Consider the following 18,351-nt stretch of genomic DNA (forward strand, 5'->3'; position numbering starts at 1 on the left):
ATGCTCTTAAAAACCACTTAAATGAAATCATTCATTAAAATTGTCAGAGGATCATGCAGTTAGATTCAGGCAAGGCTTTGAATAGTCATGGGATGTTAATTAGATGACATTTTCAAGGAATGAAGGAAATAGTGTCCTAACAAATAGTAGGTCTTCTTTGGTTAGGAAGTGTAGGGAAGGATTCAGGGCAGAGAAGACAGCATAGTAAGAGGGAACTGGTAGCAGTTTGGCATTGCTGGAGCATAAAGCACAAAGGGGAAGAAGGGTGAACAGGGTGATGTCTGGTGTAGTAGCCAGATAGCAGATGGCCTGTATCTGCATTATACATTCTAGGAAATGCTTCAGGAATTTTAAATAAGGAATGACATGGTCAGATAAATGCATGTATAATAGCCTTATATTGGTGGTATTAATGAGAGCCAGTAAAGTTTTGCTGTATATTCCCAGTGCTTTAAGAATGACGCAAGGGGTACTACGTCCTAGAGAAACTTTTCCCTTAATGTGGCAATCAGTCCATTGGCCTTGAGAGTTGGGTACACTCAGCATACTAGTCATGTATTCCTCGTGTATTAAGAGAGCTTCATTTCTTTTCTAAATCCTTAAATTTATTCATGTACTCCCCATTCACACATGAAAATTGGATTTTGAAATTTTAGGTTCCTCTGAGTTTTTGTACCAGGTCTTTGACATCAGTTTTTATAATGGCATCCCCCTGTTGCTAAATTGTAAGTAAATATGTACCTGTAGTTGGACAGTAGTCGGTGAGGCAGCTATTTAGAATATAACTCTTAACAAAATCAGGATTTTATCGCTAAAAGGATAATTAAAGTAATCATATGCTTCTTTTTTGTCCAATAAACAAGAACAAAGGAATAGGGAGCCTTAGGAGAACAATCCTTTTAACCTGACTTCTGCAACTGATTTGCAGCAGCGCAGAATAAAAACCCTAACTCTTCTTGATCATGCTTCTGATTCTCCTAACACCAGTTCTTTCTTCTGTCTCAGACTAAATCCTGGAATCCATTCCTAGGGAATGGAGGTCAAGGGTGCAAAGAATACCTTATCCAAAGAATTTCTGAGACTTTGTGACACTTCCTGTGTATATTATAGAAGAGGTAGCTGATATGTAAAGAAACTAAAGTGTAAAATTCACATTTAGGATTTCCTTTCAAATTTCAGGTTTCGGGTTTGGTTCCCCAGGAAGAAAGATCAGTCCCAGCTTACTGTTTCTGTGTCTCCCCTGTGGGGTTGGTGGAGGTATATTGGTATATCTAACAAATGCCTCTCTCCCCTGGATGATCCTTTTCAGTGGTAATTACCACAGTTTGGAAATAATGTGGAGAAAGCATTTTTTCCTCTCAAAACAGGAAGAGAGGGACTTGTGAGGTTCAAAAATTTGCAAGTAAATATGATTGAGCCAGTGTTGTCAGAAAAAGAGATGTACTCCAAAGTGAAAGTGCGCGATAACTGAAACTTAAGCACCAAAACTTTTTTTTTAATAACCATCAAGGGTAGAAATTTATGTAAACCATATTATTTCCCTGTGATTTCAGAGTATATCTGTATTTCATTTAATCTGTTTTGATAATGTTTATAAAGTTTGCTATAATGTATCAGTGCTGCCCTAGGGGTCCGCTCAGATACACAGGGATTTTTGGCCTGGTATCACTTGTCCTAGACAGAATGCCTTTTCATATGTGACAGCTTTTTGAAAGTCTTGATTCTTTTGCTGTCAGGATGTGGGCTGATCACTTCTCTCTGCAGCCTGTTTGCTTCCCTTTTAGCAAGTCCTCTTTCCTCTTCTGATTTTTTGCTTCTGATCTGCCAAGTTTAAAAAGTGATTTTTAAAAAGAGTAGGGAAATGAGAGTCTCCTTTTTGAGCGAAATGTGTGACCCTTACGGCTTTAGGGGATGGGAGGCTCTCCATAAACCTTTTTTACTTCTTAGATTTTGGCTTTATTATAGAGATGTAAAGTTACTGTATAAAAACGCACTGACCTATAGGTGACGTATAACTGTCATTACAAACTATTATGGCCACATACAATGTTTACAAAATATAAGTGGGATATATGAAAACTGTACTAATTATTTTTAAGGCTATAGCACTTACATGTTCAGAAACAAGCAATACCATGTGAACTTACCTGCAGGAACTAATCCATTAAAAATAATTATTTTTGACCATAGAAAATTTTTGCTAATCTTTAAATGTTTGGGGGAATTAACTGCCTGCTGTATGTAATGTAGGAGTGATTCACTGTTTGTGATCAGATTCTAATTTAGACCTTACAAAGATCGATCTGTTGACTTTTGGTAACTCCTAAGGAATGCTTCATGCCTCTTTTTCTAGGTACCGTCCCCAGTATCAGAACCCGAAGAAGAAAATGATCCTGATGGTCCCTGCGCTTTCAGGAGGCGGGCAGGATGCCAGTATTATGCTGTAAGAACTTTATTTTTTGTGTTGCTTTTGTGAGCTGGAATTAACAGGTAACTCCTGTCAAGGTGACTTAGTGTTGACCTAAAAATGAGAAGTACATCAGCATTTTTTATTTAATATCCCCTATGCAGATACCAGTAAAAGATGCTCAAAGGTACTGCGTCCTTTCAAAGGACATCAGAATCATTTATATGGAAATTGATAATTATTTATATTTTAGAAATATAGTTTCACTTTGGACTTTAACCATAGCTTCAGCAGTTATGAAAACTGCTCACGATGTCATTGCTAGCGTTAGGTGAGCCCAGAATCTCTAATTGAACCCTTGATAGCTGATGAGTGTTTTACTGAAATTTACTGTTGAGCAAGCCCATTTTGTACGTACATTCCCAGTAAGCATCAAACATAAAGAAGTCGCTTTTAAACTTCCCTTATGGCACTGTTTTGTCAAATGATTATACTCATAACTTTTTAACACACTTAGAAAGTGCTCTGTGCTATTAAGTCAAGTTTTGGTGCAGCATTGTATCAAAGAATGACCCTCACTCCCAAATGCTGAGGTTTCAGATGAGGTAATGATAAGGTAATGAGGATGGCTTTCATTATATGGCTTTTGGAGACTGGTTGTCTTATTCATTATGGTAAACACATACACTTAACAACTTTTTCAGGGGCGGGGTGTGTGTGTGTGTGTGTGTGTGTTTGTGTTTAATGTAGGAGAGGTGAGAAAATGAGTTAATGCTTTTGAGGAAAAGGGAAAATTACTATGAAAGGGGACAGAAGTGGTAAGACCGAAAAATAGAATGATAGAGGAAATGGGAAGGCAAAGAAATGGACTGTGTATTCTTAAAAGTAAAGAGGAAATGTCAACTTGACCCATGTGCGGTTTCTTGAAGTGCAATTTTTAATCCAAAAAATTTCCTTCTAGTTTATCTCAGTAGGAAGTCTATAAATTACTAATTTCATTGTCTCTACTTTTCTGTATAAATGTTAAAAGCCTTATTATTCTCTAAAGATATTTTTCTTTTAAAATATGATATATTCTAAGTATATTTGTAGTCATAAACTAAATTTAGTTTGAGTTATTTGGTGAGTGAACTTTTGAGTTAATTTTATAAAATTTTATCTGGTTACTATTTAAACCTCAGTCTTGCAGTTTTATACCTGAATTTCAATTGTTCTGCTAGTGCTGTAGTTCCTTTGTTTTTATCATGATTTAACTTCTTCATTTCAGATTCAGTCCCTGAGGGTTTTTTTGGTTTTTTGTTTTTCTTTTTTTTTTTTTTTTTTTTTTTTTTGCAGCCTCGTTTGGACCAAGCTAACCATTCATTTGAAAATTCAGAATTGGCAGATTTGGATAAGTTGAGATACAGGCATTGCCTTACAACACTCACAGTCCCAAGAAGATGTATTGGATTTGCAAGGAGGCGAATTGGCAGAGGTGGAAGGTAAACTATTTGTTTTGACCTTTTTTTTGTTTACAAGCTAGAAGGGAACATGGTAGGGAAAATGTTATTAAATTCTTGTAGGTAATGTTTGTCTTTATATTGCTTTTCAGGGTCATAATGGACCGGATATCCACAGAACATGACCCCGTCCTGAAACAGATAGACCCTGAAATGCTGAATGGTTTTTCAAGCGCTTCCCAAACTATAAACTTTTCTTCTAATTTCTCTCGGACCAATGCTTCCAGTAAACATTGTGAAAATAGACTGTCCCTTTCTGAAATATTAAGCAATATCAGATCATGTCGACTACAGTGTTTCCAGCCAAGGCTGCTAAACTTACAGGACAGTGATAGCGAAGAATGTACCTCAAGAAAACCAGGGCAGACTGTGAACAATAAAAGAGTTTCCGCAGCATCTGTAGCTTTACTAAACACCAGCAAGAACGGCATATCAGGTAAGCTGTCACTTTGTTACAAGTGTATCCTGCTGTTCTTCTCCTTAATTTTCATTATCTTCTAAAAAGACTCTCAGGGTGAATTCTGAAGGCTTATTTTTATGATCCTGCTGAGGAAAGGAATTTTATCTTAACCTACTACATTTTTTTTCCAACCGAAGGACTTAAACCCTATTATTGTGGTTCACGTTTTAACCACAGTGTCCTCACTGATACCTATAAAACCACTCACTGACTTGTATTTTGAATGTGTGTACCTGATACAGTGAATGTGTAGGCAGAATGCAGAGGAAATTCCCTCTGGACAAAGTGATTGTAAGCTGCTACCAGTAGATCATAGCACTATACTGTCTCCAGTTGTTAAAGAAAATGTTCATTTTATTGTATTAACTTTGCATTTAAGCATTGCTCCTCGACAGTACCATTGAAATCTTTCTTTCTGAAAAATGATTTTTAAAGAGGTTCCTTACGAATAGTTGTAATTTTGGTCTGATAACTTACCTTTCTAATTAAGATTGGAAAGTTTATTCATTTTAGGAGATATTATACTTTTTAATTTAATATTGTTATGATATAGACATTGTAATAATGCATAATAGCTAGAGAATCTAAAACATGATTTCCATTTGTTTTCTTATGTAGATAGTCTTCTTTTTATCATATGTATACAAGTATGTATAAGTTATAAATATCTTTATAATGTGTACATTGCAAATAATTTCATGGTGTCCAGAGACAAAAGCTGGATGTGACTTGACTTATACTGTTGATGCTCTTTCTGTAAAACACATTTGTTTCTTGGATGGTGCATTTTTAGTACGCAAAATTACTACGTTAAACTTCTCAAAGTGATTTCAAATCATTTTAGCTTGAAATTTAGTCTCATTAGTGTTCAGTCTTTTTTAGTTACTGAACTGTTTATTTTCAGACTTGATTTAGACATTTATCTATTTAAAGGTTATAATGGAAAAGTGGATTTATTTGAATAATTGGAAGTTTGGCACGTCATTTCTCCAAATTAGTTGGTTAATTTTCTTCTAAACGAATTTAGGTAAGGAAAATGGCATCCCATTATATAAAGTTCATGAGTCTGTGAGTATAATGAGCTTTTGAAGCTGAAATGGATGAATACCTAATATGAGTTGAGGTGGCAGGATTTTAGAAAACTAAAAATAGTCGGTAGGAAGTTGATATTAGGTCAAATCTTTATTTCAGCCAACTCTAAGACATTGTTCAAATTATTTAACTTAACTGGAATTCTGTTACCAAAAATTACTCACAATAATTTTTGCCAAAAAGGGAGTTTAAAAACTTATCATATATAGGCATTTATAATTAGATTTGACCATAGATTTTTTTCTCTGCTAATGAATGTCCTAACCAAAAAGTGATTTTAATATGTTCCTTCTCTACTTGAACACGGCCAGATATTTGCAGCTTTCTACTATACATTCCTGATATACTCCAGATCTACTTGACTTGACTCTTTTCCAGAAAATATATATATGTTGCTCATGTTATTGTATCATCAAAACTCTATTTGTATTGATTCAGAATGTAATGTAAATAAGTCCATAAATCAGCTCTAGAGTTTTAGGACACTACCATACGTCAGCCTAGAATAGGCATTTAAAGAATTATTTCAGGCATGCACTCACTTTTCAGGGAACTTAAATCACAAATATGAGATGCTAACATCATAGACTTATTTTTGCCTTTCCCTTGCCATCAGAAAAAAATAGTGTAGTGTTTTTGGTCTGTGTAATTTTTCCTGTCTTACGTTATATAATGGTGCTATGTCTCAACTTAGTATCATTTCTTTCACCCTTGAAACATTTTAAGGCTTAAGCAACAACTAAGGTACATTAAAATCAATGTTTTAGAATCAAGTCTTTCAAATATATATTTAATTATTTGTTACTGGAGTATTTTGTTTGAAGTTTTTTTTGTTTGTTTTTTGTTTTGTTTTTTCTCTGCTAACTGACCCTGTAGTTATTGAGGCCCCAAGGTGTTTTCAGTTTTTTGGGTTTTTTTAACAGATTTCTTTTGTTTCAAAATATTAGGCTCAGTGTATAAATACATAATGAAACAAGTCTTTTAACAGCATTTTTGTAAACAACCAAAAAGCTGGGGCAGTTTTAACTACCCATCTGTATCATTTATACTCATTATATAGTTTCTCAGTTCTGGATAATTTTTAAATGGATTCAGTTATAGTTCAGCAAATATTGATAGAATTTCCTTTACTACCTAAAGAGAAGGATGTAGGAATTTTTAGAAAGTTTTATTCTTATATTTGATGATCACATACAAAGGGATTGAATCCTCAGATGTTTGGTTTCTTTTAATCCGTGTGTCTTGAACGCTTTTTCCTTCTGCTTATTCTTAGTAGACTTGGTCAGGAGAGCATGCGTATCTTTAAGAGTAACAGGACTGATATAGGACCGTATTTTTACCTGGCAGAGAGTGTCACTGAGCTAGACAAAATATAAGTACTGAATTTTCTGTTTCACAGCTGGGAAATCCCAGCAAATAAGGGGTTTGAGCTATTTAGAAACCTGATATGCTTGACAGTAATACTTACTTGTATCACAAGTTTCTTAGTTCTTTAAAAAAAACTTAAATTGAGGGTCAATGGCAAAGAATTTTCTTTTAGGTTGTTAATAACCCACTTAATGTTCTTCAAGTCGTAATTCCTGTGTCCTGAATATTTTCAAATTATTATTTTCAGTATCATACTTGAATGGACTTAAAAGAAAAACAAATTGAAGTGTATGTATGTCCTAGGTATTATTAAAAACTAAAACTGAAGACTTCATTTTAAAGCAGAGAGACACATCTTGTTAACTATTAAATAAAAGTATGTTTTCTTCATTGAAAACCTATTCCCAAAGAATAGAAGCAGTGGAAAGGAAAGATAGATGTGCTGAACATGGCAAGTAGATAACCAAGGAAAGTTAATTTCATACATAATTATATAGGACGTAATACATGCAAAGCACTATGTTAAGTGTTTTTAAAAGTTGCGGACTTTTATGAGACAGTAATCCTTATCATCAAGGAGCTTATACATGGCTTATATATGACAAATATTGCATTCTTTATGTAAATAGATGATAAAGTTTTCAGGCAGTTGAAATTGCAGTATTTTTCACTCTCTTGAGATGCTGCTCCTAAATCCAGGCCTCAAAAAAAAAAAAAAAAAAAAAGCTTCACATCTAAAAGTAGATTTGCTTGTTCAGACTTGAAGGGCAGGATTAATTTATATTTAATCTTGGTTTACACTAATGCATGGTTGCAAGCTAACATGTTTCTTTCTTCTCTCATTTGTCGTAGTGTACTGAATAGATACTACCAGCTTTTCCTGAAGCTTTTGACTAGCTTCAAATATCTTAATATTATCAGTTTCGTAAAATCACAGCATTTTGGACGACTTTCCAAGAGAAATTCCTGGTTTTTAATTTTTCCAGTTTCTTTTCCCGTTCTTTCTTAAATTGACATAAAGTGTTTCAAGCATAAAAGTTTTAAGATAGGTAAAACTACTTTATAACAACTAGCTGAGGTACTCACAAGGATTTATTTTTTCAGTTAGTGTCACTTTCAAAACTGAGAAATGGGTTCAGGCTTCAGGAATTATAAGATTTTAGTTTGACTGCTAAAGGAAATAATACTGAAATTTCAGTTGTAACTGTTGAGCTTGGATGTCAAATTTAAATGGATCTTTAGTGTGTTTTCTTTATCTTCACATCTCATTTGTTCCTCATTCCTCATCCCTCTCATCCCCACCTCACCTCCCATCTTCACCCTCATTACCTCACAGTTCTGTAGTTTATTCATTAATTACATTATAGGATGTGTATAGTCCTGGACAGGTAATGCCAACTTTCAAAAGTTGGAAGATTATCCTCAGATTAGCCCCAGTGGTTTTATGTAAACTTTTACCCGATTCCTTGCCATGACCTGGAAGGTTTAAAATAGGATCTCCTTCTCCCCTCCATGTAGCCCTAGAGCTGTCTTTTAAAACAAGCAAAAATGCATATAGTCAGTATTTCTTCAACAAAATATATATTAAAACTTTTGTAACAAAAACCTACCTGGTAGATAAAGAAGTGCTGAATAATATATTCATTTTGACTTTTCGATAATCTCCACTACCACATTAGATTTTCTTCATTAAGCTACAAAAACTTGCTCTAGGCTAGTGTTTTTAAAAAGTCATTGCTTCTCAAGAATACATCATCTTAGCCCACCTTGAGAAATACTACATTAAATTTTAAAAGATTATTTTTTAAAGGCAGCAAGTATAAGCACAAAAATCATATGTTTATGCTCTCTTATGATGTGGTCATCCAGAAAATCCAGAATGTATTTCTATTAGATTTTTCTTTGTATTAGTTTGTCAATGAAACAACAAGACAAGGTTAACAAATAACTTGTAAAGATTTCACACACAAGAATACATTCTCTGTGGGCCCAGGTTTAAGAAACAGTGATCTAGGGCTTCAGAATCAGTACACCAGTGTAAAATCTAATGGAGATACCTAGAGTATATTTTTGATGGATCGCTGTCAGATTATGAGGAGAAGAGTGATAAGGGGTCAACCGAGCAGACCTTCTTATAAGAACCATGTACTTGAAAGGTGAAGGATGACATGAGGGATTCCTAGGATCTTTGAAGATAGAATCACCATTCTAAGGATGGTGACAGGTATTTTAAGAAAAGGTGCATGGATTCATATGAAGAATAAAGCAGGCTGATAAACCCAAGATAGGTAAAGAGCTGGATATAAGGATGGCCAGAAAGATTAGGGGCTTTAGTGAAAAACAGACTGTCAGTTATATACACAAAATATTTAGAAATGCACATATGTTACTAATGTGCAGAATGACACGTTGGCATATGTAAAAGGGAAAATTCTGTATTAGACCTACTAGAATGTGTTACCCAGGAGAAAACTTGCAAAACTTCGTGCTTCGGGAAAGGAACACTTCCCATCTATCTGGAATAGTGAAATATTGCCACCTTCACAAAACAGATTGTAGTTACTTCTAAACTGACAGGACTTGGAGGTGTGGTGTAGGGTAGATTTATGACCAAAATGAATTTTATTTGCAAGTTAGAACTTTTTAAGAGCAACTAGTGGAAAGAACTTGGCTTGGCCCTGTGCAGGAGAAACAGATAAGGTTTCTCTTTTCATACATTCCCACTTCCTCTATATGCCACTACCACACACCCAAAGCTGGGCCCCTGTCCTGTGTCTTGTTCCTAAAGACATTTCATCATTCTGTAACTGTACCTTTTCCTGACATATTTCAATGCTTTCCTCTTGATGACTCAGAGTCAATGTAAGAAATAAATTTCTTATGAATGTGTTTCAGTGATTTATGAAAGGAAGAATAATTAGTGGAGAAGGTGCTTTCAACCACTTTATCATCCTTCACCTACCAGTAAAGTCGACCCTGAGGATGGTAATTCAGTACTGCGTGTGTGTCATTAAAACTATACGTTTCTTACCACTTGAGTTAAAATAATACTAAACAATGCTCTAGAAAATTCTGAACAGGAAACATAAGATTTTTTCAAGCACAAAACACCTCATAGTAAAAAAAAGAACTAGATGTCAAGAATGACTCTAACATGCTGCAGCTTGAGGTGAGGGGTAAGAGGGAAAAAAATGTCATATTTTAAGCATATCTGTATTTTGGAATTAAATTAAGCTTACATCAGTGGTTTTCAACTAGTGGCAGGATCAGGTATGAGAATTTTGGTATCAGAGTAAGCCTAAGTTTTAAAAGGTTGGGCAAAACTTGACCATTAATGTGAATAATTTCAATTGAATCTTGGTTGGGATTTTCTGAGTTTATTTTTAGGAGTTTTCTAATGGCAAAAAGGATAGGGTTCCTGAACAAATTAATGGTTTCAACAAGACAGGGCAGTAAGACATCCCCCCAAAGGAAATTTTATTAGTATCCCCTTTTAATATTTTGATAAATGATCATCTGTTCATTAAGGCAAGTAGAACAGCTCCAGTTGGCAACACTTTGTTAGCCATGGACTACTAAGCAAAAGTAATTTTTTATTAAAAAAGTGATTTGTTCTTTCTAGTAATTTATGTGTATACTTTATTCTTATAAAAGATTTTTATGATTGTATCACTTAAAGATTTTGGGGAAAGAAAAGAGTCTCACTCTCATTTCTTTATCAGTTTTGAAACAGCTGCTTGAAAGTATATTTTCTTCATTTGGTTTATTCCTCACTTAAAATTAACCACTATAATTCTCACCTTTTCATTGCAACATAAACCTTAGCTCTGGACAAACATAACGCGGGATTTGAGAGAGTAGGTCATACTAACACCAGATTCCAAGTTCATTTCTTCTGAATTGGTACACTGATTTTACACATAGGGCTTGAACAGATTTATTTGGGTTTAACTTAAGACTTTTCCTTCCTGCCTTTGTATCTAATAAACTTTTTCATCTCTTTCCCAAGGTTTTCAGACAGCTGGAAATGCATGAATACTTCACATTTTCATTTGATTTTGAAGATTTTAAATTTAGAATTAAACTTTTTTCATTTACAAATAGAACACTTGCAGTGAATGTAACATGTGCAGAGAAAGACATTTGATTTTGTTTGTAATTCAGTAACATAACTAATGTGTACTTCAAAAATACAGGTAATATTAAAATTGTAGAGTAAGCACTGTCATAGGCCCAGGTTTTTTAATCTTCTAAAAATAAAACTGCTGTCTATCTAAGAACTATTTTTCCAAGATAGTCCAGTACTAATTTTAATGATAACATTGCAGAACAGAAATGATGCCATATCTGAAACTCTATCCATCTCTGGGACCTAACTCCTTTTACATACAAAATGAGCTATATTGTGCATAACTTCTTGTATGCCTAATTTCCCATCAAAAAAATTTTTTTTAATTTCACTTTTGTGATCCTGCTAAACGGAAAACTTGGCAGGGTTTGGTTGAGTAACCTTGGTTGAGGGTGTAGTCTTCTGTCTAGAGTCCTTTAGGAAATATTGGTTAGATTGCTCAGTTATATTTAAAAGTCGACTCATATTAGCTGGTATTTCTTAACATGTATCTTTTCTTCCCAACTGCACTGTGGGACTTTATAGCAGGGACCCTTTTCTTTATTTTACCCCTGTATTCACTCTTAACTCTTAATGCAGCACTTTTCATCATAATAGGTAGTAAATACTTGTTGATTGAGTGAAATCATTAGGAGACAGGGAAAAAAGCAATAAAGAAAAGTAGAGTAAAATTACTCAAGTACTATATATATTCTGATGTGATTTAATGTTTTGTGACTCTAATAATAAACTGACTTCTATAGAGATAGGTCTAAATCAGTTTATCGGTGATCTATTTAAATGTCAGTGAATAAAAGTTCATTTACATTTCTTTGAAAAAGTGTCTCATAACTTTTTCTTAACGAACCTTTTAAACAAGTTTTAGATGTCGTGATTTTATTTGACATTTACTTTTAACACAGTTGGTAACAGCATAATTGATTACATCTGAGGATGTATTTTTAATTTTCTAAAAACTACTCTGATTTCTAGCCCATGTTTTTATAGATAGGACTTATTTTAGGCATCAGATCTATTGGCTTAAACTGTGGTTTATGGTTGTGACCATTTTTGTCCTCTACTCTTATTTATAATAGGAAAAAAATTATTTTCACTCCTGTGTCATAGATGAAAACCAGCAGTAAATATCATTTAGTCTTGCAGGTGGTCCTGCTTTCTTATTAAGGCTATAACTTAGTCATCATTATTATTTGCATTAATAAATCACAGGTTTTCTCATTATATAGTTTACTGTAGTGTAGAGAATTACGTGATCTCAAAGATACTAAGTTTGAGTAAATGGTAGAATCCTCCTGTTAGAACTATGTCACACAGTAAAAACTACATACAGGAACTTTTTTTATCATGTGATATTAGAAGGTCGTGGCTATAAGCATAAGCCACTTTGGCCGAAAGATTTGTCATCTTTCTTCAGCTCTTTGCTGCTGATGTATATTGTGATTTGGAATTGCTTTTCATCGTAATTGTGGAATAATTTTATATTGTATTCTACTTGTTAAAAGTACTTTCCAACATACTCATTTCTGAAAATAACGTCCTTTACCAGTGACAGGAGGCATCACGGAAGAGCAGTTTCAGACTCATCAACAGCAGTTAGTTCAGATGCAGAGGCAGCAGCTTGCTCAGCTTCAGCAGAAGCAGCAGTCCCAGCATTCCTCGCAGCAGACGCAGCCAAGAGCACAGGTAAGCCTGTCTTAACCATGGGCACGTCTTCTCCTTTCTTTCTTAATTAATTTTGCTCAGTTTTAGTCAGGCCACAGAAGAGAACCTTGATATTGCCATTCTTGATTTTGGAGATCGAACTTAAGTGTCTTTTCAGTTAATTTACATAATTTTAAGTCACTAGTTTATATTTTATGAGAGGAGAACAAGAGCCAAGTAAGGTATTTTGAATTTAGGAGAGAAATAACTACATATTTGGGGGAAGGGTTATTAAGGATTCATAGAAGTAATTATATACTCTTAGAACCACCATCTGCCACCCCCACTCTCCCCACCAGAATATTTTTTTCCAAGGATATAACTATCCAGACTCCTTCCTAAACTGTGTTTAAGTGCCACATGCATGTGCCTCATGAGCTGAGAGGTAACTGTCTTGACTTGTGCAGTAAATTCAGACAAAATAGCCCCTTGTCTGTTTGAATCACATTTCCCTGAAGAGTAAATTGCCACTAGGTGAAGTTTTCCACAGGTACCACTGAATGATTGGCACTAGGGATAAGAATGAAAATACCTAATAAAACGGTAATTTCCAGAAGAAAGAAGCCCTGACAACACCTTGAAAATGAGCCTCATTTTGGACATCTGGCCTCCAGAACTGTTTGAGAATAAATTCCCTTTGTTTAAGCCATTAAAAACAAAACTGTGATTAAGAAGTATGTTTCAAACTTGAGCCATCTGAAAAAAATAAACCTAGTGTTTTGTCTTAAGTTTTGTTGCTCCATCCGTAATTCTAAAGTAGTAACTGAGATCGATTCAGTCTTTGTTGGATTCTGTGAGCTCTCAAGCCAGTATCTGCCCATGGTAATTCAGCTCATTCTCAAAGGGTCAGTATACTGACCTTGGAGATCCTGAGTCCAGCAACACAAAAATCTCAGCGACCCTTGGACCCCTCACCCATCCAGTTGACTTTGGGGCTGGCGCACATTCAGGGGCTATTATTGACTGTCAGTAACAGCTAACCGGTTTTATACAAAATCAAGAGGAACTTAACCATTAAACGTGCCTTTGTTTGCCTTTTCTGAATCTCAGATATTCCAGCCTGCTGCAGGGTTAGGCCAAGACACATTTTTACGTTGGGACAAAAATGACTGTCGTTCATCTCTGTGATTTCATTTTGCCCATAGTGTCTAGGTTGTCAGTTTTTATAAAGGTGTTTGTTAACACTTATTGGGAAAATGAATAGAGCATGAAAAGTTCAGGTTGTTTAATCCCCTCTTTCTTTCTCAGAAATAATTGCTTCCCAGTTTTTAGTCACTTCCCTGTTTCATATGACGAAAATCGTCTTTGGAGTCCTCGATCTCTTAATCTGAACACTTACATAACTGTTCAAGATGAAAAAGACAACAGCCTTTTGGGTTTGCTCATTTCTCAATGTGTTTGTGAAATCACATCTAAAAAGTTGAGGGTTTAATTTTATTTATTTCTAGGGCTCAAGCACCTCTGACTGTATGTCTAAAACACTCGACTCAGCCAGCGCCCATTTTGCTGCATCTGCAGTGGTCAGTGCACCTGTTCCAAGTCGCAGTGAGGTAGCCAAGGAGCAGAACACTGGCCACAACAACATAAATGGTGTCGTCCAGCCTTCAGGTAAGCCTGTTGTTCATGTGACACTTAGTAGCTCAAAGTTGTAACTCACTGATTTGAGGTATAGGTTTTGTTTTTCAAATCCAAGGGGAAAATGTTGAACAAGGAATCGGTTAGGACTCTTTATATTTTCTGTGGATATGTGTGGTGGAACAGCTGGATGTTTCTGGAACTCACATAGAGCCTGCTCCCTGTTCCCTCCCACACCCATTGGATACCTGCCCGGGTAACTCTCCACCCTGCTTAGTTTTATCCACATACTGCCAGTTGCCTCACATCTTAGGAAACGCACATCGAGCTAATCGCTAACCATCATCATTGAATCATCTGTACATTTATAAAAAGGTAAAGTATAACCCAGGATGGTCTGTCAATAAGTTTGAAATTGGGTTTAACTTACCCAGTTTACATACTCACAGGCTTGCTTTCTCTGACTTCTCTTGAAATTCAGTATTTTCTCCGACTCCTCCTCTTGAAATACCTCTTGCTTCCTCTGACTCCTCCTCTTTCTGCTTCTCACTACCCTGCTTACTCAAAGACTTTCTGTTTCTATCAGACCCTAGCATTTCCCACTTGCTTTTACATGTCCCATGGTCATGATTGCTCTTCCTTGCTGATGTTCATGCATTGGGTAAATTCTAATGGAAGCCCAGTGGTCGTCTCCACCTGCCCTTGCCTCCAGAGAGGACCTCTCTGTCCTAGTAGACATGTTCCAAATATGGAGGCTGTAACAGGATACTTTGCAAAACCCTTTTATGGGGGCCAGTAGAAGAGACTGTCTTTGGGGTTTTCACAGGTGAGTGGGTTGTACTTACTGATCAGAAGCTCTCTTTGGAGAGGCCATCATGTGGAAGGTTAATTTGGTATTTAGCTAGATTATAAATGTTTGCATTTCTTTTTATTTCTAAACTCCTAATTTTTTTTGTTGAAGAGTTTAATTAATGTCTCATAATGTGAATTGAATGATTTTTCCCCCTTCAGGAACCTCTAAAACATTATACTCCACCAACATGGCTTTATCATCCAGCCCAGGGATTTCAGCTGTACAGCTTGTAAGGACAGTTGGCCACACCACTACAAACCACTTAATCCCAGCATTGTGCACAAGCAGTCCTCAAACACTTCCCATGAACAATTCCTGCCTGACAAATGCAGTGCACCTCAATAACGTCAGTGTTGTTTCTCCGGTCAACGTGCATATCAATACACGGACTTCAGCACCATCGCCAACAGCCTTAAAACTTGCCACAGTTGCTGCCAGTATGGACAGAGTGCCAAAGGTTACTCCTAGCAGTGCCATCAGCAGCATAGCAAGGTGTGTGTGTGTGTGTGTGTTTCAAGTATCATTCTGTCCCTTTCTGCTGGCTGTTCTGTGGGAGGAAAAAGACATTCTTTTTTCACTGCTCAAGCAGTAGATGTCTTGTCAATTGATTGATTTACTTTTCAACAGATACTGAATGTCTGCTTAGTCTCATGCTCTGTGACTTAGACCATTTGAGGCCACTAGTAGGATGTTTAAATGCCAACCAGAATTGTTAAAAAAAAAAAAAAAAACACAAAGAAAAAAACCACATCAACTTGGGAACTGTCAAACAGAAAATGATACATCAGTCTATTATAGAAGCTTCAATTATTCTTTTATTACTTCTTTGTAGTTTAGACAGTCTGGAAGGTTAGAGTTGTTATTAGTTTCCAGAGCTTTAGTTTTCAAATCAAAATTTGTGTTTTCTTCAACATTATACACAAAGGGAAAATAGATTATTCTACATATATTTTAAAATGGAGAATATTCTGGGATTAACTAAATCTATGATAATGTATTTTCAGAGTATATTTTTTTCTTTCTATGACACTAACGCACAAGAACAGTGAATGAGAAAAAAATTGATTTGCATGGATTAATAACTACATGACCTTAAACCTGTAAAACTGAACTGTAGTAGAAAGTAATTTAAGTAATATTGTGCTCCTGATGATTATTCTTTTTGAGTCTCACATGCTACGTGTATTGTAAAAAACTTGGATTGTGCTATGTTATTATATTTCATAAGTAATTCATCATTGGCTTCTACTGGAATATTATGTTAAGTTGCTGTCTTCCCTAAGTAGTTATAATCAAGTACTTAGAAATTAATAGGATTTCTTAGCTGAAGAAAACTTTTCCTTATTCCTGTATAGAAATTATAAAAATGGGAGATGTTCTTGTAAAGTTCATGTTTAGTTGTAATTATGTAAAAATGCATCTGTAAATACTAAGTGATAAACTCCACGTTCTAGAGAGTATTAATGTTTATTTTACTCTTTGCCTTATTATAGAGAGAACCATGAACCAGAAAGATTGGGTTTAAATGGAATAGCAGAGACAACAGTAGCTATGGAAGTGACATAACCTAAAACATGTGGCTTTGACCTGTGCTGATGGTGTGCAGTCATTCATATTCCAGCTGAATGCAAAAGGCGACACTCTGTGGATCACAGAGCGTAACAATGGACCTAAATGGACTACAGTATATCGGATGTTAAATCGATATATGGTGTATATTTTGTAAAATTGGGGAAATCACTACCTTGTAAAATAGTTTATTTGTATCATCAATATTATTTCTGTTACTTGAATAGTAGATATTCATCATCATGCTTTTGCACTTGAATTTGCAACTGAATGGATTTTAAAAAATAATTCTTTAATGGGATCATGAGCATGAAATGGGATCCTGCATCACTTGTTTTAACTATTTATTTTGCCATGTTTACATTTTGTATCTTGTAAAAATAAATCCAACTTTGTGTCTAAAAAGTTAAAGATTCATAGCTAGGAAATGAAATTCTTGTAATTTTTTTCTAAAGGAACTGTAAAGTTTTCACTTGGTTCATTTTGTTTCACAATTTGACTAGATGGACTTTTTGGTAAATACTTTAGTGGCATTTCACTGTCAAATATGAAGTTCAAGGCAAAATAGTATTTTCTATTACTGTGCAGGGGAAAGGGATGGATCGATACATGCAAATTTAATGTAGTAACTCACTTTTCCATATATTTTGAATGTATATTTCTATTTATAATACCAGTTTATAAAAAACAATTACACAGAAAAAAAAGGACTAGGAAAAATTATGCATCTGGCACATTTAAACTGTGCAGATAAGAAAATTTTTCAAGGATTACATTTTATCCGAAGACTGCATATTTTAACTGGCTTTAAAACTGTAACACACCACATAAAGGATATTTTACCAGGTATGTATTGCATTATATCATTGCAATAATTATTGGAAGTCTAGATATCGAGCCATCCCAGGTGTTGGGAGGGGGGGAGGGTTGTGGCAAGATTGTCTTTTCCATTTTGGAGCGTTTTCCTGTGGCTACAAGGCAAGTAACGGGTTGGAAAAAGTCTGACTGTAAGCGTTGGACACCTTCACAGTGTAGTGTTTTAGTGACTTTTTTTTATACGGTTCTTGTAAATTAGATACGTGTAGTGGTGTTTCAGAATGTTTGTTTATGCACTAGTTCAGACAACTTTCCCTGTTACTTGTTCTTGATAAGTGAAAACTGCAGGGAAATAAAAATACATATCAAAACATGGACATGCTGCATATGTGTTTATTTCACAATGTGCACACAGCATAAGAGAAAACTGAAGGGAGATGATAGCACTTAATGGCACTTTTCATTTTCACAGTGCTGTCCAAGCATTAATGAAAAGAATTGTAAGAAGCTCATCTGTGGGCACTATTGGGTTTCAGATAATCCAATATAAACTACCTTTGATATGAAAAGTTCTTAGAATATTTTATGGAATGTAAGTAATTTGCAGTATAACATTCATTGAAATCTCATAAATGAGCCTCATTTGATAAATAAAAGTTTAGAGTAGAATTATATTGCAGGGGGGTTTGTCAAGTAAGTGCTGGGAAATGGTAAATATTTTTAATGAATATGATTAAAAGCATTTCAAACTTCGTAATTTTATACTTTACATTTTTTATACCTGCAGTCCTGAAAGTTGTAAATTGATATGTCAGTTGAATTAATGGGCCACGGTTTCTGCTGAGAGTGGTTTTTATTCAGGTCCTGAATGTATAAAGCGAT

At 35.0% G+C, this 18,351-nt stretch overlaps 1 protein-coding gene across 2 annotated transcripts in view; it reads left to right on the forward strand.

Moving 5' to 3' along the window:
* EPC2 (enhancer of polycomb homolog 2) overlaps positions 1 to 17,844 on the forward strand; it is a 96,531-nt gene extending 78,687 nt beyond the window's left edge. For both annotated transcript variants that reach the window (XM_006196146.4, XM_015245025.3), the window contains 7 exons: positions 2,354 to 2,443; positions 3,743 to 3,888; positions 3,999 to 4,342; positions 12,502 to 12,638; positions 14,105 to 14,264; positions 15,243 to 15,576; positions 16,578 to 17,844. In XM_006196146.4, coding sequence (XP_006196208.1) covers positions 2,354 to 2,443; positions 3,743 to 3,888; positions 3,999 to 4,342; positions 12,502 to 12,638; positions 14,105 to 14,264; positions 15,243 to 15,576; positions 16,578 to 16,650 — 1,284 coding nt within the window. In that variant the 3' untranslated portion in view covers positions 16,651 to 17,844. The remainder of the gene's footprint in view (positions 1 to 2,353; positions 2,444 to 3,742; positions 3,889 to 3,998; positions 4,343 to 12,501; positions 12,639 to 14,104; positions 14,265 to 15,242; positions 15,577 to 16,577) is intronic.
* Positions 17,845 to 18,351: the final 507 nt, after the last annotated feature.

Source organism: Vicugna pacos, chromosome 5, assembly GCF_048564905.1.
Source record: "Vicugna pacos chromosome 5, VicPac4, whole genome shotgun sequence".
NCBI lineage: Eukaryota > Metazoa > Chordata > Mammalia > Artiodactyla > Camelidae > Vicugna > Vicugna pacos.